The sequence below is a fragment of the Gigantopelta aegis genome, chromosome 8, assembly GCF_016097555.1.
Source record: "Gigantopelta aegis isolate Gae_Host chromosome 8, Gae_host_genome, whole genome shotgun sequence".
Classification (NCBI taxonomy): domain Eukaryota; kingdom Metazoa; phylum Mollusca; class Gastropoda; order Neomphalida; family Peltospiridae; genus Gigantopelta; species Gigantopelta aegis.
In genome coordinates, this window is record NC_054706.1 from 49,659,595 (window position 1) to 49,682,910 (window position 23,316).

The window sequence follows — 23,316 nt, forward strand, 5'->3', positions numbered from 1 at the left end:
ATGAATATGTAAGCTAAATGGTAATCCATTTTTAATGTCCTGTAAGATCAACAACTCCCGTAACTCGGTATATGACTCTACCTGATGAGACACCACCCATTTACCAAACATCCCTGCCTTCTTAGCCACAAACTCACTATAAGACTGACCCTGCGTTTTTCTCAACTCGCTATACCGTAAACGATAATCCTCAGGTCGTAATTCATATGCCCTCAACACTGCCGCCTTAACTAGGTCGTACTGACTTGCTCGCTCATCACTCATTGAATTATAAGCTACACTAGCCTTCCCCTTAAACTTAGACACGGCTAACAATGTCCACTTAGACTGCGGCCAATTTAGCTGCTTAGCGGCCCGTTCAAAAAGTTGGAAGAACATATCTACCTCCTGGTCATCAAATACAGGCACTGATCTATAAGCCTCCGACATGTTAAAACCATTTCCTGCCTCACGTCTAACTTCTTCAGTATTCAACTTTAACTCATGTTCCACTTTTAATTTTGCTAACTGGAATTCTCTATCCCTATCTCTCTCTCTTCTCTCTCTCTCTTCTCTATCCTTCTCTCTATCTTCCCTATCTCTATCTCTATATTCTCTATCTCTATCTTCTTTTTCTCTATCCCTCTCTTCTCTCTCTCTCTCTCTCTCTCTCTCTCTCTCTCTCTCTCTCTCTCTCTCTCTCTCTCTCTCTCTCTCTCTCTCTCTCTCTCCCTCCCTCTCTTCTCTTTCTCTATCTCTCTCTTCTTCTTTTTTTTCTCTCTCTCTATCCCTCTCTCGATCTCTCTCTTCTCTCTCTCTATCTAATGCACGTTGTTCTCTTTCGTACTCAAGCTTTTTAAAAGCTAATTGTTGTTCCACACTTAACTCATTTATCTCTATCTCTGGAACAATCTCACTGTCTTCCATAACAGGACTATCACCAAAAACGTCCTGGATAATAATTGTCCTTATATCACCCAAGGTTTTAGCTGATGTTAAATCAATTTCTCGCTCACCCGCGATTTCAACTAACTCGGCCTTACGTGCTCGCTTAATATCCACTACATTGAGCGTAGGCCTATCCAGCAAATTCTTATCCATGTTTAGATATGACGCACTTATTATTAATTAATTTTCTAGTGAACAACGTTGCTACTTCTGGTTATTTGTAAAAATAATTTATAAAGCCCCCATTTACAAACAATACTTTTTTTAAAATATGCATGTCCCGTTTCAGATTCGGGACGAGCGCCCCAATTTTCTACTCCTGTCACGGGGATTCTATAATACCCGTAACTGATTAAAACACGATTGTCCAAATATCTCTCCTAATTGTATATCTATTAGATCTCTCTGTAACGGGCGGTTAAACCCTAGTATGGCTAGATACGATCTTATATAAAGTATATATTATTATAGCACGTTTAGTTCACTAGAAAACACAACAAAAACACAATACACTTTGGAATCTGTATTAACCTACGCTGACAAATGTACTGCCGCAGTAGTTAATTAATAACAACAATAATATCAACCCAGAACTCATCACTAAATTAGTTAATCTCTAGGTGTCTAGTTTACACAATATGCTAATCATTTACCCCGTGACACATCACCCACACGTGTGATAATTGAGAAACGCTAACACATACACGTGCGATAATGGAGAAACGCTTCCAGGGGAACTTAATTAATAAAGGAATTACAACACTATTCCTAACTGGTTAATTTTTAATTAACCCTAACTACTCATTCAATAACCTTGTAACACAGAATTAATACTGGTACCTATCACAATAAAGACAATAACCTACAGTTTACCTAGGTCTTCTAGGATGACTGGCTAAGCTTTATATTACCAAATACTCGTATAATGTTAGAACAAGAAGTCTACGATTTACTTCGTCAGATGACAGAAGACACTGTCTAAAGAATATTGGTATAATACAGTATTAAAATATTTAAAGTCACATCAATCACATCAAGGTTATACAACAGAGCAGAAATAATATATTTACCAAAGTCCAAACGGACTAACGTTCCCGGGAAGCCTTCCTTTTTGGTTCTCCCAGATATCTCTAAACCCTAGCTATTTATTCAAAACTCTCAGAGACAGCGAATATCGCTTGGGGGTACAAGGCGGTACCTCACGTATCATCTGATATTTCCACCTCTCCCAGGGTCGGTATATTTTTCTCTGATCGTCAGACTAGCTGTCGCCATTCGCCAAATCACGGTTGTAAAAACCGCACTCCAGAGGTATTACGTAACTACTGGCCACATGGCCTCCACAGCTGGACTAAGTGCATATTGGAATGCCCGATCGCGCGAAGCCATTACGTAACAAATTGCCCATCTGGGCTAAGTGCATTTGGAACTGCACCACGGCCTTCTAAAACAATTAATATCGCCACAGGCGAAAAGAAATTAAGAGCATATACCGTCACATTGTCCAAAACAATAACAATGAAAACTACTTTATGATACCAGAGGCGGATCTAGGTGGGCAGGCCCCCCCCCCCCCCTAAAATTGCGATATTTATATATTTTATTATATATTAATTTTCATTGTTTTACGATCCCCCTCCAAACCTCCCCCAAAAGTTCCTTAGCATTTCGCCTGATGTCATTGACCCCCCCCCGCCCTCCCCCCAAATGGATTTTCTGGATCCGCAACTGGATTTATATTTTTGCCACTTGTACTGTCGCAGCAATTGGAAGTTTAAATCATTGTTGCTGACATCTACATAAATGGACAGCCATGTTATTAACTGGAATTACTTTCTTACGACCCTAAAAGAAAACTCTTGATATATAAAAAAACAATTCTATGATATAATTTGTGCCAGTTGTAACGCATCAACTGGAAGTTTATATCTTTGTTGTTGACATCTATATTAATGGACAGTCATTTTATTAACTTTAGTTGTCTTCTTACGGCCCTATAAGAAAAGTCTTAACAAAAATAACTATTTTATGTTATAATTATTGCCAGCTATAACGCAGCAATTGGAAATTTTTATCCTTGTTGTTAGCATCTATATATGGAGCATAGTCATTTTATTACTTTTTACGGCCCTAAAAAAGCAGTATCAATATTTTATGATATATTTTTTGCAGGTTGTAATGTAACTATTGGAAGTTTAATATTCGTGTTGCTAACATCTATATATGGAATACGGTCATTTTATTAGCTAGAAATACCTTCTTACGGCTTTAAAAACATAGTATATTTTCGATATCAATAACTATTTTATGATATATTTTTGCCGGTTGTAATGTAACAATTGGAAGTTTATATCCTTGTTAACACCTATTTATGGAACATTGTCATTTTAGTAGCTAGAATTACATTCTTACGGCTTTAAAAGAAAAGGTCGATTTGAATAAATATTTTATGATATATTTGTGTCATTTGTTTGGCAACAATTGGAACACTGTCATTTTATTAGCTGGCATTACTTTGTTACGGTTCTGAGTATTATACAGAGTGTGTCTGTATTATATGAAACGTATACACGATTACAATATATATATATATATATATATATATATATATATATATATATATATATATATATATATATATATGTATGCTGATGAAAACACTGTTATAAATATCATCATTATATTGGCAAAACAATAATATATATTTCAAAATTTGATAAGAAAACACCTAGTCAAATAAATTGCTATTATGATTTCGAAAAAGCAGTATATTGCAGTAAGAATAAATATGAGAAATGTATTAAGAAATGGAAACTTTGGAATCGTATTTTTCAGCAGACCCAAACCTAATAGGTTTTCATTATAAATTGGGACTAATGAAAAACAGAAAGTGATATGGTGCATTGACATTTTTTTTTATAAACAAGGGAAAATAATAACATTAAAAACCGAAAAGAAAATGTTTTATATATAGTAACCTTTTGTATAACAAGTATAGTTTACTCTGAAAAATAGTCAAGTGTTTGTAGGTGGTGGTGTGAATTGGCTTATATCCTTCCTTTTGAACAATGTAAAAGTGTGTCACTGTAATACATGTTTGTATATTGTAAAAACAGTGGTGGGAAAAATGAAAAAAACAACAAAAAAACCCACACCAACAAATTCGAAAAGTCCACCGTCGGTGGAACCATTGGGTTATTTCTCGTTCCTGTCAGTGTACCACAACTGGTATATCAAAGGCAGTGGTATGTGCTATCCTGTCTGTGGGATGGTGCATATAAAGGACCCCTTGCTACTAATGGAAAAATGTAAAGGGATGCCCTCTACAACTACATGTCAAAATTACCAAATGTTTGACATCCAATAGATTAACAATTCATTGTGGTCTAATGGTGTCGTTAAACAAAACAAACTTTTTGTCCGAAAAGCACAATGTAATAATTTGTATTTTTATCGTAACTAATATGCAAAAAGAAAAAAACCCTAAAAATATTTTGGAGCTTTGGGGGGTGTCTTCTTTTGTCCGCTTCTTTTTCTTCTTTTTGACATCCAGTTCAAGTTCTTTATTGCTTTAAGTTATACAACTTATAAGCTTTATAATAAAAACAGCAAATTATAATAAATACATATTTACAATATCTGATAATGGTGGGGAGCGCTATAGCACTATCTAAAACACATTCATGCATGAAAAATCAATACATGTCTAAAATAAACAAATAAACCCTACATAATTATGCATGATAAATAATTATGTGGGTAGTGATATGGATGATATTAAATATAAACACATCACGTTCGTAAGGAAACTAAAGACACATAAATCTTTAAAAAAATAAAAAAAAAAATAATAAAAAAAGTAAAATAAAATTTAAAAAACTAACAATTATAATAAAATCATAATAAATAAATAAATAAATAAATAAATAAATAAATAGACTAAAGTATAATATAATATAATATAATATAATATAATATAATATAATATAATATAATAATTATAATAAATATTAATAATAATAGAAACAAAATATATAAACTATATAGCATGTTATGTGGGTATATATTTAAAGAATATATATATATATATATATATATATATATATATATACTCTTCAAAAAAAGAAACGCAAAAGGGTACAAATGGGTTATAACTCCGATTTTATGTTTCCTACCGGTTCATGCTTTGTGAATACAAGGTCATTGCATGTCCCAAACACATTCCCACGGTTACATTCGATAAAACGCAGCTACTGTACAATAAAGTTCCAAAATGTGAATATTCGCAAAAACGCAGCCACGTGCAAACTATGTCACCACTGCACGTGCGTTGTCTGCACGTGCAACATGAACACCGACAGTATAAAAGTGCAGGGTGTTCGCTTGCCTGGCCTCTGTATCTGGCCGGCAGTTGACAATCCAGGACATGCCACGTCTCAGTGAACCGCAGAGAAACAATGCCATCGGCCGACTAGACGCAGGCGAATCCAGAACGGCCGTTGCCAGGGCATTCCATGTGTCCCCAAGCACCATCTCCAGACTGTGGGACCGTTACCAGCAACATGGATCAACACGTGACCTCCCTAGATCCGGTCGACCACGGGTCACTACCCCCGGGCAGGACCGCTACATCCGGGTACGCCACCTTCGGGAACGATTGACTACTGCCACCTCCACAGCCGCAGCAATACCAGGTTTGCGCAGGATATCCGACCAGACCGTACGGAACCGCCTACGTGAGGTAGGAATTCGTGCCAGACGTCCAGTTCGAGGTGTCATCTTAACACCACAACACCGTCGACTCCGACTGCAGTGGTGCCAGATTCATCGACAATGGCCTCAACTGCGATGGAGACAGGTGTGGTTCAGTGACGAGTCCCGATTTCTGCTCCGACGTCATGATAGAAGATGTCGCGTGTATAGGCGTCGTGGTGAACGTTATGCGGAAAACTGCGTGCAGGAAGTGGACAGATTCGGCGGGGGTAGTGTCATGGTGTGGGCAGCCATCTCACACACTGGCAGAACTGACCTGGTCCACGTGCAGGGCAACCTGAATGCACAGGGCTACATTGACCAGATCCTCCGGCCACACATCGTTCCAGTTATGGCCAACGCCAACGCAGTGTTCCAACATGACAACGCCAGGCCTCACACAGCACGTCTCACAACGGCTTTCCTACAGAACAACAACATTAATGTCCTTCCTTGGCCATCGATATCACCGGATTTGAACCCAACTGAGCATCTATGGGACGAGTTGGACCGACGCCTCCGACAGCGACAACCACAGCCCCAGACTCTGCCCGAGCTGGCAGCAGCCTTGCAGGCCGAGTGGGCCACCATCCCCCGGGACGTCATCCGTACTCTGGTTGCTTCAATGGGCAGGCGGTGCCAGGCAGTTGTCAACACACGCGGAGGCCACACCCGGTATTGACTCCAGATGACCTTGACCTTGGTGGTGTGTCCTATCACTTACTCACAATGGACTATAGTGAATTGTGAACAATCCTGCAACATTTGGTAATTATCGGACTCACCATTCAATAATTAAATCAATTCTCCAAATGTTACGACAATGTGGTTTTGCGTTTCTTCTTTTGAAGAGTATATATATATATATATATATATATATATATAATATAAATAAAAAAATAAAAAAATTTAAATGTCCAGTAGACATAGATTAATTTGTCAATGCGCTCTAATGATGTCGTTAGGCTAAACTGTTGATTCAGCGTACGGTGCACTGATTACATAAATCCACAATGACTTCTCTTCTTCACCTCGATCTTCACCAATTTTCAATGGTCCCTTTGCAAATAATACAATTTCCAATTTAATCATTGTTATGTGCTAATAGAAACGATTACCTTTAGGAGAGAGGTCTATATTGCCGAATGGTCCTTTTCTACAGTGGATCTCAAACATGATGATTGCAAAGGAGTAAACATCTCCTTCTTGGGTACCACGAGCCGGAGGATTCTTATGACGTAATAATTCAGGAGCCCGCCATTGCATATCTAAAAATAGAATAAAATATAAGTAGTAAAAATAGAAAATAAAATGAATAAATTGCTAATCTCACACCAGCACAAACACAATGCATCGGCTAATGGGTGTCAACCAAACTGATGATAAAACTCAATACAAAAAATCCAAAACTTTAAAGTGATGCGGGAAACACCAACAAAAAGAAAGAAATGTTTTATTTAACGACGCACGCAAAACATTTTATTTACGGTTAGATGGCGTCAGACATATGGTTAAGGACCACACAGATTTTGAGAGGAAACCCGCTGTCGCCACTTCATGAGCTACTCTTTCCGATTAGCAGCAAGGGATCTTTTATTTGCGCTTCCCACAGCCAGGATAGCACAAAGGATGGCCTTTGTTGAACCAGTTATGGATCACTGGTCGGTGCAAGTGGTTTACACATACCCATTGAGCCTTGCGGAGCACTCACTCAGAGTTTGGAGTCGGTACATGGATTAAAAATCCCATGCCTCGACTGGGATCCGAACCCAGTACCTACCAGCCTCTTGACCAATGGCCTAACCACGACGCCATCGAGGCCGGTACCAACAAAAACAACAGGTAAGTAAAATTCAGTGTCTGTCAATAGTGAAAACGAGAAAAATATTACTCAATCAAAATCATATCAAGCTTGGAACTGTCTCTCATATGCTGCAGAAATGTACTCTTCTTTTTTTTTTCGGGGGTGGAAGGTGGGGGGGGGGGGGGGGGGGGGGGGGGGGGGGGTGGGTGGTATTGTTGCAATTAAATTTGATAATGAAATAGATAAGCACAGACTGCTGCAAAACCACGGCCGGAGTAAAGTGTTTCCTCTTTTTATAATGGTTGTTAGTTTCCGACATGACATTTCAGTGGCGGATCCAGAAAATCCATTTGGGGGGGGGGGCAGTGACATGAGATGGAATTCCAAGGGAGGTTTGGAGGAGGATTGTAAAAAAAATGAAAATTAATATACATGTATAATAAAATTATAACTATCACAAAATTTAGGAGTCCCCCTCCCCCCCCCCCCTCCCCATTAGATCCGCCTCTGCATTTAAATAATTATTTTAAACTACTGAGATGCAATTAAAGAGATACATCTTCTGTAAGCTTTCAGCTATACACATGCAATTCCAAGACAATGTTCTAATTTAATAACTTGGCATTAACTGCGTATTTAAACATACCTCATGCCTGGTAAAAACAAATACCGTGGTATGTACTACACTGTGGAAAAGTGCATATAAACGATCCATTGATGCTTTTTAGAAGTATAGTGGTGTGGCGGCACCGGATTATCTCTACCAAGATTTGATATAACAATATATTAGACACCAAAAAAACTGTACTTTAAAATTTGCTGAGGTGTTTTTAAACAAATATTGTTTTCATTTTAAAAAAATTCTTCTTTAGAGCTATGCAGATAACCAGATACAAATTATTAAGCAGACACCACCTACTGATCATTTCTGACATGGTCTTGAGAGATTTAATGAAAATGTCAACTCTCCATGTTCATTAATAAGATCACAGATCTAAAGAAGAAAAAAACTACGTTTTTCGCGTCATGTGTCTTTTATATAAAAACGAGAAATATTTCTATCGATTTCTGAATGAAAATTGCATAAAATTGTTCCAATAAGAAATCATCAAAGAATGTTACTTCCTGCTTTCGAAAACAAAGAATCTGAAAAAACCCATTCATGTTGACTTTGATGATCTCATGTCATTCATTATTAGTGGGGAAAACAAGATTGTTTTTCTGAGAAAAACCTGTACACATGTTTATACCAATATAAATTGTATGTGTGCGTTGATTTAAATGTCAGTGTATGGAATAGTATATATTAAATAAAACTGGTATACGTGCACTTCAGTGGCGGATCCAGAACATTCATTTAGGGGGAACCTGCATTAACTGTAGCAAAATTTAGGGGTGGTGGGCGGGTCCCTGGGGCTCTCCACCACTGCATATATATGAATGTAAACCTATCTGTGTTGTAAGGTTAAACAAGCATTCTTAGAGCACTGCTAAAGTAACACAAGTTCCCAACGGGGCCCAAGACGTTTTCGTATGTTTTAAGTTCAAGGGCCATAACTCTGGAGGAAATGTGTAATTTGTCATGATGGTCAAACGTGATCTGTAACAGTACATTATACATTTATGCACAAACTATCAGCTCAATATCTTGAGGCCTTGCGAAAAAAGAAATGTCGGGAAAACAAACTGTCGTATTTCCTAAGTTCGACGGTCATAATCGCCATGAAAGTCAAACTCGAACTGTAACAGTAAATGATAAAGCTATATGCACAATTTCAGCTAAATATCTTGGGGCGCTGTGAAAAGGTCAAAAACAAAAAGTCGGACAGACGAACAGATTTACATACAGGCAGACAGCAGAAATCAAGGGCCTAATCCACAAAGGTCTCTTAGTCTCTGCTAGACAACAAAAGTAAAGTTTGTTTTATTTAACGACTCCACTAGAGCACATTGATTTTTTTTATCTTATCATCGGCTATTAGACATCAAACATATGGTCATTCTGACACTGTTTTTAGAGGAAACCCGCTGTCGCCACATAGGCTACTCCTTTACGACAGACAGCAGGGATCTTTTATTTGCCCTTCCCACAGGCAGGATAGCACAAACCATGGCCTTTGTTGAACCAGTTGTGGATCACTGGTCGGTGCAAGTGGTTTACACCTACCCATTGAGCCTTGCGGAGCACTCACTCAGGGTTTGGAGTCGGTATCTGGATTAAAAATCCCATGCCTCGACTGGGATCCGAACCCAGTACCTACCAGCCTGTAGACCGATGGCATAACCACGACGGCACCGAGGCCGGTCTGCTAAACAGCAAAGCATCCTCTTTGCCTAGTCTTTTAACATTGCACTGAGAGATAGCCCACCACATGCCCCCCCCCCCCCCCGAGGGTACGGCCCTGGATTTTATGTTCAACCATTCCAATACAAACGTATTACATCTGCCATCAAACTAACAATGGCGATGATGGTGTTAAATTCAAAGCACTGTATTGATACTATTGTAAAAACAAATGAAGTGTGCACCCAATGGGTTCCTTTTGCAAGAAGATCCAAAGCGATGAAAGCGTCCGTCTAAACCGAAAGCTGATTGCGTGGCAGTTTCAATAGTTAATGTTCTCTCCGTGACAAGGAATGTCCCTTCTACTTCAGCGGTTGCTTTTTTATCTGCTAGTTAACATCAGTTGTGTGGGAAAATATTCAAGAGGCTAATATCGTTTTTTGACACATGGATGCTTCAAGAAGTGTTATTCTTTAAGGGGTCATTTTATGATATGACGCACGAATGGAGAATCTGATGTCAGATGCAGTATCCCACTTTGACGTTCGTTTAAAAACGACGGAATTCTGAAGACTGCACTTAAGATGCGTTCTATGACGGCGGCATGACAGGCTTCTGTCGTTTATAGGTTAAACTTTGTTTTATTTAACGACACCACTAGACCACACTTGTTTATTAACAATCGACTATTGGATGTCAAGTATTTGGTAATTTTGACATAATATAGTCTTAGGAAGGAAACCCGCTACATTATCCCATTAATAGCAAGGAATCTTCTTCTTTTTTTATATAGTTTTACTCACAGGGAGGATAGCACATACCACGACATTTGATATACCAGTCGTGGTGCGCTGGCTGGAAATAGAAATAGCCCAACGGGCCTAGCGACGGAAATCGTAACGTTATGCCAGGCGGATGTTGTCGACAAGTGTGCTGTCTTCATGCAACTCGTCTGTCTCAGAAAACTCCACCCAGTCTTGCCAGATGTTATGGATTCGCCGATTCCATATAATATTTGTTACGATATGACCAGGTGTAGATCCCAAGGGGGGGGGGGGGGGGGCGGGGCACAGGGGTTCCGTGACTTTTCCTTAGGAAAAAGGTATGGCCCACAAACATGATGTGACCCCAAAATATGTTTCATTGCTACACGTGCATACTATTATATTGCATTAAAACAATTGCTGTACGTTACTGAAAGAACACATTGAGAAAACACCTAAATTACGAACCCTCTTAAAATTATGCTAAATCTATTATTCCATAACAAATCGTAGATTCTCGCCGATGTAGTCGACAAGCTTGGTTAAATAATACGCATAAACCCCAAGATATATTCACTGTATAATGACCAAAATATTAATTTTTCTTGAGATATGTAACGATTTTACCTTTAATGAAATAGCCCTATCCTACCCAAAAATAAAACTACATCCCAATAATTTTATTTCTACTATTTGTTATTTTAATTTATTAAAACATGACCGACAGGTTAAGACGTGATATTATATTTTGAATTCGACAAAGAACTGGCCAGGGTTTCTGCCAGAGGGTAAAACGGGTATGGCACAATACCCCAATTCTTTTTTTTTTTGCAGATTTCGGGGGGGGGGGGGGGGGGATTGTGAGGTGGGGTTGGGTTTTTTTGGAAAAAATTAATTACTCTTATCATTACTGTATGATTATTTTTAACCCTGACCCTAAACTTAACTTATTTTCTTTCTGTGTGAGCACCACCCCCCACCCCCACCCCACCCTCACACCCACCCCCACCCCATATTCCATGTTGACTGTGGTTGCATTCAATTCTATAGCGGCCATTACCCAAAAATTTCTTTCTGGCAGAAACACTGCTGGCTCATATATTTTTGTATGTACTTAATATTTTTCGAAACATCAGTCCTGCCGGTGACGGACAATGGATTTATTACTGTAGATAGTTCTGCGCTACTTGTATTCCCTGTTAGGCGCGGATCCAGTGGGGGCGTGCTGAAGATGCTCATTCCAATGGTGTTTCGACATTTTCCGTCAAGTTACAAAAACTGCCGAGAACGTTACCATGAAAACGTCAACACCCCATTGACATGACGTCAACAATGCTTTATCGTTTTAATACACTTATTGATGTCATATCGATATTACGTACGTTCCTATGAATATAGTTTAATTTTAGAAATGTGTGAACAGAATCGCTGTTTGGCATTTATAAGCATATTTATCAAAAATAATTATGCATGGATCTAATACTACCTAATGACATCTAACTGCTGTGCTGTTTTGTGGCATTATTTTCTTCAAACGTGTTGAGAGGATATATCAATAGAGGTAAGTGCTGTTCGTTCGTTCCTTCCTTCCTTTGTTTATCAGGATCGACAATTGATTTTTCGAAGGAGGTGGTGTGCATTGAGAATGGCGTAGCCAGGGTTATATTGGGGGATGGCAATGAGTTATGGGCCCGTGCTTATAAAACTTTAAGTATAGACTTCAATAAAGTCCAGACTTTAACGTAATGCTATTTGAATGGCGTTGCCATGACGTTAAAGTGTGGACTTTATTAAAGTCTAGACTTTAAGGTTTATAAGCACGGGGCCTGTTATGGGGTAAGGGCGCAGCTTGGGATTTTCAGGTGGTATGCAAAAAAATTCGCCGATAGAATAAAACGCTATTGGCTGTGTGTTTACATCATATATTTTAATAAAAAAAAAAAAAAAAAAGTAATCTCAGGTGATACGCAGCTGCGTACCTGCGTATATGGAAGCTAGGCCCCTGGGGGTGACAGGCACATATAAAAGATGTTGATGGGGGGGGGGGGGGGCGTGATTCGGTGGCACGGCTCCTGCCCATATTAATAAAGACTACACGAAATGTGCGCGAGATTAATTCAGTTCTGTTCATTAATTGTGTCAATTCAGTTTTATTTCATCAAACAGGAACTGCTTACGGAGGTCTAAGCGTGAATTTGAGAGGAGGGTGTTTGAAGGTGCACACTGGGGTGGGACGTAGAGCCGTGGGGAAGCGCTCGCCTGATGCGCGGTCGGTCTAGGATCGACCCCTGTCGGTGGACCCATTCGGCTATTTCTCGTTCCAGCCAGTACACCACGACTGGTATATAAACAGGTCTAGGTATGTGTTATCCTGTCTGAGGTATATTGCATATAAAATATCCCTTTCTACTAATAGAAAAACATGTAGCGGGTTTCCACCCTAAGACTATATGTCAAAATTACGAAATGATTGACAACCAGTAGCCGATGATTAATAAATCAATGTGCTCTAGTGGTGTCATTAAACAACAGAAACTCTAACTTTGGATCAACGAACGAAATTTTAAATAGTTAAATATGGCCTTTTTAAAATTATAATATAGAACAAAGGCACGAAAATTAAGTTAAAATGAATGAATGAAGACCGATAGGATACGTTCATCTTTCCAAAACGCTTTGTGATGTCATTATCATGGTGCCATCTACATGTACAGTACGGCAGAGCTACTTCCAGCGCATCTTTAACTTTGTTTCTATGGTCACAACCATTTTGACGTTTTAGACGTAGGCGTTTCTTTCCAGCTCAATTATAACATGGTTTTGGTGAGGAAAATACACACAAAATATACTGAACATTGTTTTATTGCAGTCTCTTTATACACAAGAAGTGTGTTTTGTTTAACGACACCACTAGAGCACATTGATTATTAGTCATCGGCTATTGGATGTCAAACATTTGGTAATTTTTACATACAGTCTTAGAGAGGAAACACGGTATATTTGCCCATTAGTAACAAGGGATATTTTTTTATATGCACCATCCCACAGAGAGGATAACGCATACCACGGCCCTTGATATGCCAGTCGTGGTGCACTGGGGATGATGTGTCTTACCGTAAGACACATCATCCCCAGTCTCACAAACAAATCCACAAACAAAATTTGACAACCATTTCTATAATAGTTTCTAGTGGCTCTCTAGAATGAATTAATCATTAAATGTTTAACAACACCCCAACACGAAAACTACATCGGCTATTGGGTGTCAAACTGTGGTAAGCACCAGAAGGAATTGATAGCCCTCGAGACGGCAGAGATACATTTCTGTAATGCATTATATACTGTAAGGGGCGGACCGTAGCTCAGTGGTACGGCGCTCGCCTGATGCGTGATCGCTCTAGGATCGATCCCCATCGGTGGGCCCATTGGGCTATTTCTCGTTCCAGCCAGTGCTCCACAACTGGTGTAACAAAGGCCGCGGTATGTACTATCCTGTCTGTGGGACGGTGCATATAAGAGATCCCTTGCTGCTAATCGTAAAGAGTAGCCTATGAAGTGGCGAGAGCGGGTTTCCTCTCTCAATATATGTGTGGTCCTTAACCGTATGTCCGACGCCATATAACTGAAAATGAAATGTGTTGAGTGCGTCGTTAAATAAACCATTTTCTTCCTTCCTATATATTGAAACTCGTAATCTGTCTAACAGTCCCTCAAAATTCGCTAACTGAAATGTGCAAATTCGACACTTCAACATGAAACGAATTATGATAGAAGTAAATGTTTTTATTGTGTTGTCATCAACCAAAACTGCTTAACCAGGCTCCGTCGTTTCCCTTTCATCTTGGTACAGCGGTTTATAACGAAATAACCATTCACACAAAGCTTTATAATAAAGAGGAGCCCAGTCTTCAAATAAACCAGTTTCCTTTAATGTCAAGCAGTCGGGTTTTTCTCTGCCAGAAATTGGCGAGTAAGTATCGTAGTCTTAGATACTTCAGAGCATTTTCATTCTGTGGCCATTTAATTCCGCCAGTGAAAGATCATTAAACTATAAAATTGCTTCAGGTATCAAGGTCTCTTGAAAGCTTTCAGGATTTCTTTTTTTTTTTGTGATTAATATTTATACTATTTCATAATTTACTGCATCATTGACTAAAATGCTGCATGATGAAATCCCGTATTTTGACCTCACTAAAATGTTTTCATCGCATTGGTTAAAAAAGGAGTAAAAATGGACATTTAAAAACATTAGTAATGACTAGCGTTGCTACTGAAGCAAGCAACTGCTAACGTTCACTGAGATTGCACGAGAATTAAGAGAGAGTCCGCTTCTTAGTTTCACTCTTAATTTTTTTATTCCAATTTCTCATGCGCTGTCATTCCCATCATCTTGATACATTAAACAATATTAGCAATTTCTTCTACGATCTCTCAATATGTTTAAAATCTTTCAGCGAGTCGCCTCCAATGTCGTCTTCTGTTTGCGGTTAATTGTTGTCACTTTGTTGAAATGCAAGTAGTCTCCGTGTAGGTCACATGCTTTCTCTTCATATGCATTTACTAAAGATGGTCTACTCCACGGCACTATCACTGGACTCGCATCGAAGTCGTCAAACTAAATCTCAACGACAACACCATTGGTCCAGTTGTTTAAAGCATAGTTAAATTAACTCTGGGTTAGTCTAATAGTTTTCTTTTACTGATTTCTGCAGAAATACAAAATAAACTTTAGATACAATTATGAATAGATACCTGAGATTGTTTAAATCAGGTTTTTAGCATTTTATTTTTAACTATTATTGGTATTGATGTTGTTCTTGGTTTTGAAAATATCTGCTAACCGGTTCACTCCCATTATGACTACTTCCCAGTCTGACTACTCCCAGTTTGACCACTGGTAACAATAAGGCTGAATAATGAATAAACACACCTCTATGACAATGAACTGCTCCATAATAGACGTAAGTTAGGTTGGAAGTGATGGAAAACGTCCATGATGACGAGAAGTGTGAACGCTTTAAAGATTATATTGTGAGCAACTGGGTGGATTATGATTATCGATGTGTCACCATCTTAACCAAACACAGACACAGCCATCCTAACATATTTGAATTAATAACAGTTCTGAAGTCTTTCGAAGCGACCAACAGCAGGAGGATGGCCCGCCGGTGTAGAAGGAATTAAAGTCCGGTAGGAATACAAGTCCTAGGGAAAAAACAACGTCCGGGTAGGACTATGGTTCCTAAGGTATGGAGGTCCTAGAAACGAGGTCCTAAGGATCTCGGTTCCCACGGACCTGCGTTCCTTTTACGCCGGCACTAAAGAGAAAGAGGGAATATGTAGAGTTGGATAACCGTCTGAGTAGATTGCAGCAGTGTCTGAGAAATAGAAGCAGGACTCCTATGCAGTTTCTAGGTGCTGCTGGACGTTTGATCAAACTTGGTTGAAGTATACGTTGTCAATACACAGATATTTTAAAATATGCATTATATGGTTTCATGTTTATTATGAAATATACAGACATTTTAAAAATCTACAATTGTTTGTTAATCTATGCATAAGTGCAGTTCATTGTCATAGAGGTGTGTTTACTCAGCCTTATTTTTACAAGTAGTCAAACTGGGAAGTAGTCATAATGGGAAGACACCCTGTTAACCACTGGTTAAAGGGGCATTCCTGAGTTTGCTGCAATTTTTAAGATGTTATCGATTAACAGATAGTTTTTGACGATTGTAATTGCATATCAAATATATTCTTCAGCATAAAATATTAGTGGCTGTATATTAAACATGTTTCTGATCGTTCTAATATTTGTACTAGGTTAATTTCATTTTATTTCCTAAAATATTTTTTTTTCGTACGTACGAAATAATTTGAAAACAAAATCCAGTTTGGGCTTCTTACAAACATTAAGACGACCAAAAACACATTGAATATACAGACACTGCTATTCTAAACAAGAAAATATATTTCATATGTAAGTTTAATCATAGAAATATTTTATTAGTCGGAAACATCTTACATTGCAACAAAGTCAGGAATGTCCCTTTAAGCTTTCGAACGTGTGAACAACCGGCTCCTTGTCTTTAATAAAATAAAATAAAACATCTCTGCACAGAGCAGTCAATCGCTAAATGTTTGACACAATCGTGATTGTTTCCATAAATCACTAACCGGTGTCTCGTCTATAGGAGGGCTGCAACTCCTCATGATATTATTTACAGGGCTTAAATCTTACTTGCGCCGCTTATAAGAGGACTGCCACTCATAACACTGTTGTCGCTAATCAAAACGTTAACGTTTGTTTTGTTCAACGACACCACTAAAGCACTCTTGATTTATCAATCATCGGATATTGGATGTTTAACATTTCGTAATGTTGACATATAATTTAAGAGAAGAAACACGCTACCTTTTCCATTATTAACAAGGGATCTTTTATATGCATCATCCCACAAACAGGATATCACATACCACGGCCTTTGATATACCAGTCGTAGTGCACTGGATGGAACGAGAAACAGCCCAATGGGCCCACCGCCGGAGATTGATCCCAGACTGACCGCGCATCAAGCGAGCACTTTACTAATGGGCTACGTCCCGCCCCATCGTAAACCAAAGTAACACAAGCCGAAATAGGGCAATGTCTGGCTTATGGTACAAGATAAGCCTGGGCGCGTGCTTATAAAGCTTTTCAGTCGAGAGTCCATATTTGTGATGAGAGTTTGTATGATGTTGTCATGGCGTTATCATCTCCGACTATATTATATTCCCAATGAGTCTAGACTCCAAAGGGTGGAATCCAGTATATTTTATTATTATTTGCATGGTTCAATATAATCGGTTTAATAAAAATAATACACGTAATAACAGATGTAATGAAGTAATTTTGGGATGTGACGTCGTAAGACGACGTTGCTTCTCCAGTCCTAGTTCAGACGGTGCATGTGAAATCTGACGTTATTTCTTTCGTCGTCTCCTTCAAGTTGTAGCTGAAACATTTTTACACAGCCCTTATCATTCGTAAACACTAACACTAATACTATGGATATACCGATAATTAAGAAATTATTACACTCGCATGTGTGTCGTACTCATTTTACGAAAATCGTTTCAGAATTTATGTATTACCTTCGTTCTCGCTCGGGCAATACAAAAAACCTGACACTCATAAAATCAGTACCACAAACAAGCTCGTATAATAATCGCTAGAAAGTAACCATGTGTAACAAAACTCGTAAGAAGATTACCTCTATTGAAAATATGCTGACATATCTCTGTCAGTTTTGTGGAATAAAATTATTATTTCAAGTTGCTGATGAACTGTTGCAATTTAACCAAAGTAGACAATTGTGTTCTATATCTTGAGCAGATCATACTTGTTTTAAACCCTGCTGTGGAAGGAAAGACGACATGCCACGCGAATCGTTGCAGTAGGTTCGAAACCTGCCCACTGACACTTGGTGTTTTTAAATATTATACATGTGTAGCTCGAGTGCCTTCTAACCTTGCCCTGTTAATACGTTGTGTCAGGGCTAGAGGACGCTCGAGCTAATGCATGCGATACTAACTAATGCATTACAAGCCGACGGCCACCGCAAACAAGCAAAATTCTGTCGGATTAGGCCAAAATGATCATATTATCAAGAAGTTTTGAGAAACATGCAGTTTAATGGTAAAAACGCTGTCATTCCTCAAACATAATTTACCATTTCTAATAACTAGAATCAGAAGGAAGGAAGAATTGATTCATTTAACAACACCCAACACATTTTAATTACAGTTATATGGTGTCGGACAAATGGGTGAGGACCACACACATAATAAGAGAGGAAACGCGCTGACGCCACACAATGGGTTACTCTTTTCGTTTACCAGCAAATTATATTTTATATGCAGCATCCTACATACAGGATAGTACATGCCACGACCTTTGTTACATCAGCTGCGGAGCACTGGCTGGGACGAGAAATAGCCCAGTGGGCCCACCGATGAGGATCGATCCTAGACCTTGCACCAGGAGAGCTCTTTACTATAGGGCTACGTCGCTCTTTTAACTAGGGTCAATGCCATTAAGTTAGTTATACACTCTACATCGCTATGGCCACGGTTTTTTGTAGAAACCCTAGCTCGAGTTTCGCTCTACCGTTATTCTATTACATGTCAGAATAACATATAACAGAATAACGCTAGAAGACACACGAGCTAGAGTAACCCATACTTGAACTCACTTCTGTATAAAGCATGTTCTCCCAGATCGTCCTCCGCCCCAGACACGAACTCGTGCAGTCCAAAGTCTGTGATCTTCAACACCCACCGACTGTCCACCACACAGTTGGACGACTTGAGCTTCCCGTGAGAACGAATCTCGCTTTCGTGCAGGTAGATCATACCCTGAAAGAAACAGGAACATAATTAAAGGGTTTTTTATTTATTATTTAACGACACCACTAGAGCACGTTGGTTTATTAATCACCGGCTTCCGGGTGTCAAACGTTTGGTAATGCTGACATATTATAGTCCTAACTGAAGCCTGTTACATTTTCCATTGGCAGAATGATATAATTTTCATGGCTCTTCCAACAGACAGGGCAGCAGTCTTGAGTACTGGGGAAGGGATTCTCTCCTGCGACCCAAAACAGCTAAGATGAGCACTCTAAAGACTTACCTAGATCCTGCCACGATAGTAACAGGAATCAAGTGTTTGTTAAATCAAGTGTAAAATACCAATAATTCAATAAGGGGCGGGAGGAAATACTTACCCGCACGATGTCGAATATTAAAGACGCTATAAACATAGAATCCAGCTGCATGTCTTCATTTTCAAGAATATCCTAAACAAAATGAAATGAAATAATTGATTAGACAATCGAACAATCTAATTACAATTAGCTCCACTATTACATTTGGATCTAACAGCAGCCCGTTGGAGCTCATGTCCAGTTGACCTTTCATTCGACCAATCAAAACCTTACTTTCAAAATCATGCTAGTGGTTTGAAAAGAATTTGAAAACATTCGGGATTATGCCGAGGGTATACGAAATGATTCGAGTGAAGTACGAAGTATGCTGGAAACTAATTTCAATATAAATTTTTATATAAAATTCTTTTCAAGACGAAAAAAAACTGTGATGGTATAGCCATAAAATCTGTTTATACTAGTATACTATCCTGTTTATACTAGTATACTATCCAGACTTTATTACTGCACCTTTTCCCTGCTTTTTCAATGTTGAAATAGACCAACAAGTTTGCCTATTGCATAAATAGTCTCGCCCAACATTTTTAGAATTTGTATGCTCCCGAATAACGCTATAAAAGGCGAAGTATAATTGGTCGATATTTAAATTGCTATTTATAGATGAAATGTCACCTGGACACGAGAGTCCACGCAATGCTGTTAGATCTACTGGTAGACCAGTAGAGCTAATTTTAATCAGATTGACAATCGAATTCATCATTAGTAACAGGGGTCGTCTTCAATTGAAAAGAAAATAAACGTTTAACGGTTCTTGGTCTCACAGTTCGTACAGTGTTGTTTTCTAAAAACGTAACGTAACACTTGAGTGTCCTACTAGCTTTTGTATGCATCACATTGAATTAATCGGTAGCATATATATGATGATACATGTGGATGTCACAGCGTGTGTATATATCATACAGTCATAAGCTTAGCGGGAATTGTATTTATTGTATTTAAAGGAATCCATGCTGAAACCGGAGCCAAAACGTTTTATCATTTACCAGAGCAGTTCTTTGTTTGGTATCACAAAGACGCGATTTCGTAATCCCTATTAGACAACTTCTTGCTGGCATATTCTAATTGAAAAACACCACTCTCAGATCCTCATCAGTATCTACCGATGTTCATAACAAACATGTATTTGCATGTTTATTGTCACAAATTTTAGAAAATATAATCAAGGTATAAATTATTGACATAATATGATCACAGAAATCGTTGACAGTCACTGGGAAACTAAATAGATGCACGCAAAATATGTTATAAGAAATAAACTATATAATTTTTTGAACAAGTATTTTATATCGATAAATGCTTAGTATGGGGTAGGACAGAACCGTTGTCTACCGATTACAGAGATCAGGTGCGATTGACCTTTCTGCAACAGCCTGCAACTGATTCAGGAGCGCAAAACACATATTCATCTCCAATCCAGTGTGAATTGAATTATATGCTCTTGCGACCAGTGTTACGATTTCCCTGATGTGTGAACTGATCGTAAATTTTGGTTTGGTCCGACAGTCGACCTGAGGTACTTTTAAGCTTCGGACGATACCAGCAACTGGCGGAGGTTGGGGTGTGTTGAAGCCCAAAATGTCCCAATTGCCCAAGATGTCCCAATTGGGACATTTTGGGCCGAGCACCGACACAAGATGTCCCAATTGGGACATCTTCGGCAAATTGGGACAGTTTGGGCTTAAAAAGGATGTGCGAGTGTTTGTATTTAAATCGCCTTTCAAAAGGGTAGATACATAATTTTCATTTGGGAGGCCAATGCCGCCTGCCTAATCATTTACCCTCTTCATTCCCAACACCACTTCGGACTACTATGTCAGTGGTTTAGATAGTTTTTATCTGAAGTACATGCAACTTATATCATGTTGGAGATGGGTAGCTAAAATGCATAGTGATAAATCTGCACAGTCATGCATCTAGGGCGTGTTGTATATTATGACTCGACAATGAAGAGATGGCCATTGTACCAACCTGTAGACTCCCTTTGGCGCAGTAAGCTGTAATTATAAAGATGTTTGGAGCGTCAATACAGGCCCCGACAAACGTATTGATGTTGTCGTGTCGCATGTCTCGCATCTAAAATAGAAATTATATCATTACTATCATCACCATCATCATCATCATCATATTATTATTATTATTATCATCATATCGTCATCATATCATTATGATCATCATATCACTATCATCATCATATCATAATCCTCACTATCACCATCATATCGCTATTTTCATATCATTATCATCATCATATCATTATTACAATATATCGAAATCACGAACATTACCATGATTATCTATAGTATCATCATCATCATCATATCAGTATCATCATCATATCACTACCATCAAAATCATCACCATGCCTATCAGTTCTATCGTCATCATCATCAACATCATCATCATCATCACAGTTATTAGTATCACCATTATCAATATACAGATACTCTTTATTTCCCCAACATTATGTTATTGCGTTCAGGGGGACAAGCGCTCACGGACGCACGCAATTATTTAAGTATGCTATCTACATGACGTATTTTTGGTGTGTGTGCTTTTAAGCTATTATCCATCCAACAACAGCCACAATGGTTTTGACTCGCATACTAACAATGACCAATGACACGAACCTAGATGCGCCTGTATAATTATTACAATTTACGAAATTAGCCAGACTTTTGTCCATTGATTTTATTCAGCTCATAATCAGATTTCACTCATGGTCCGTCTGTAGTTTTTCAATGATTTCTCATTGACGTGACACATCTCTGTTGTTAATTGAAGCCATGATGAAGAACAGGAACTAGTCTTTCAAAGGTTAGTAGCAATTAACGCTAAGGAGTCCAGAGTTTTGTGTCTCTCTAAATGGATTTTGTTTCTCACCTATTTCATTAGATCTGTAAAACTCAAAACTCGGTTCATTTGACTTCAGACCAGAATCCAAAGGGAGGATAAACAAAAACCACGGATAAACGAGTATTGTCATGCTAATAAGCTAATAGCTTAACGCAGTGCAAAATAATTGAAGTGTGCAATCACTTTAGAACTACAATCTCAATTGAACGGAGTTTTAATCTTTATTGGTCTGGGACAGTGGGTCGGGGTATCGGTTTGGCGAGTGTTCCGATTCTTTACAACTCATTTTGCTGAAATCAACGATGGAGTGTTTGCAAGGAGATATGTCTCAGTTGTGTCTTTCACGAAACTCTGTATACTCTTGTTATCGTCTACATGTTTTATACATTCTCAAAATCGTTTATCTTCCATAGGCTCCAACACCTCTGTTATCGGCACACACTTGCCAGACAGTCTGTTCTAAAATTTTACTTGCAAATATTTTAATATTGGATAGCTTGGGTGTCATGCTTAAGTATACAGACATTTCTGGCAATTAGGTGCAGTTGCCTGTGAGTGGAAGCATTTAGCCCAGACGGTAAAGCTCTCGTCTGAGGTATTTTGGTTGTAGAATCGATGCCCTTCGGTGCAGTGATTCTCTGGTTGGGTTTTCTAGCCCCAACTAGTGTCCCACGAATGACATATGATATTCTGTATGTTGGAATGTGTACGTGAAAGATCCGCGTGTTGCTAATGGAAAAATATAAAGGGTTCCTTCTGTAATAGAAATTATAAATTCAATTTGGCATTCAATAACATGATTAATGAAGCAATGTATTCTAGTGGTGTCATCACACAACAAACACACTTTCAGTTTTGTTTATAATTGACTAGCGGTTTTCTTCTGTAATAATCAACAGTTAGACGCCGATTAAAGGTGGTGAGATGTTTTTCAAAACGCATATATACTTCTTCCCTTGCCGTTTCCCACTAAACATTTATGAATACTCCACAATGCTAATTGCAATGTCATTAACGATGAAATTAAAACATCTGTTGCCAAGGAAGGGCAATCAATTGCTACCAAGTAGATTATTATTGTTAGCATCATATCATCTGTGTTAATGGTTGCGTGCTTGTTTTCAAACAGGAAGTAGTCCATTCCACTTAACATTGCCATCATGAAACTAG

General features: G+C 38.5%; 1 protein-coding gene across 1 annotated transcript in view; it reads right to left on the minus strand.

The window, feature by feature from the left end:
- The window catches only part of LOC121379700 (guanylate cyclase 32E-like), a 172,662-nt gene that overhangs the window by 18,785 nt on the left and 130,561 nt on the right, over positions 1-23,316 (minus strand). The window contains exons 12-15 of the mRNA XM_041508350.1: positions 21,262-21,366; positions 19,294-19,365; positions 18,763-18,925; positions 6,798-6,947 (exon numbers count right to left, since the gene is read on the minus strand). Coding sequence (XP_041364284.1) covers positions 6,798-6,947; positions 18,763-18,925; positions 19,294-19,365; positions 21,262-21,366 — 490 coding nt within the window. The remainder of the gene's footprint in view (positions 1-6,797; positions 6,948-18,762; positions 18,926-19,293; positions 19,366-21,261; positions 21,367-23,316) is intronic.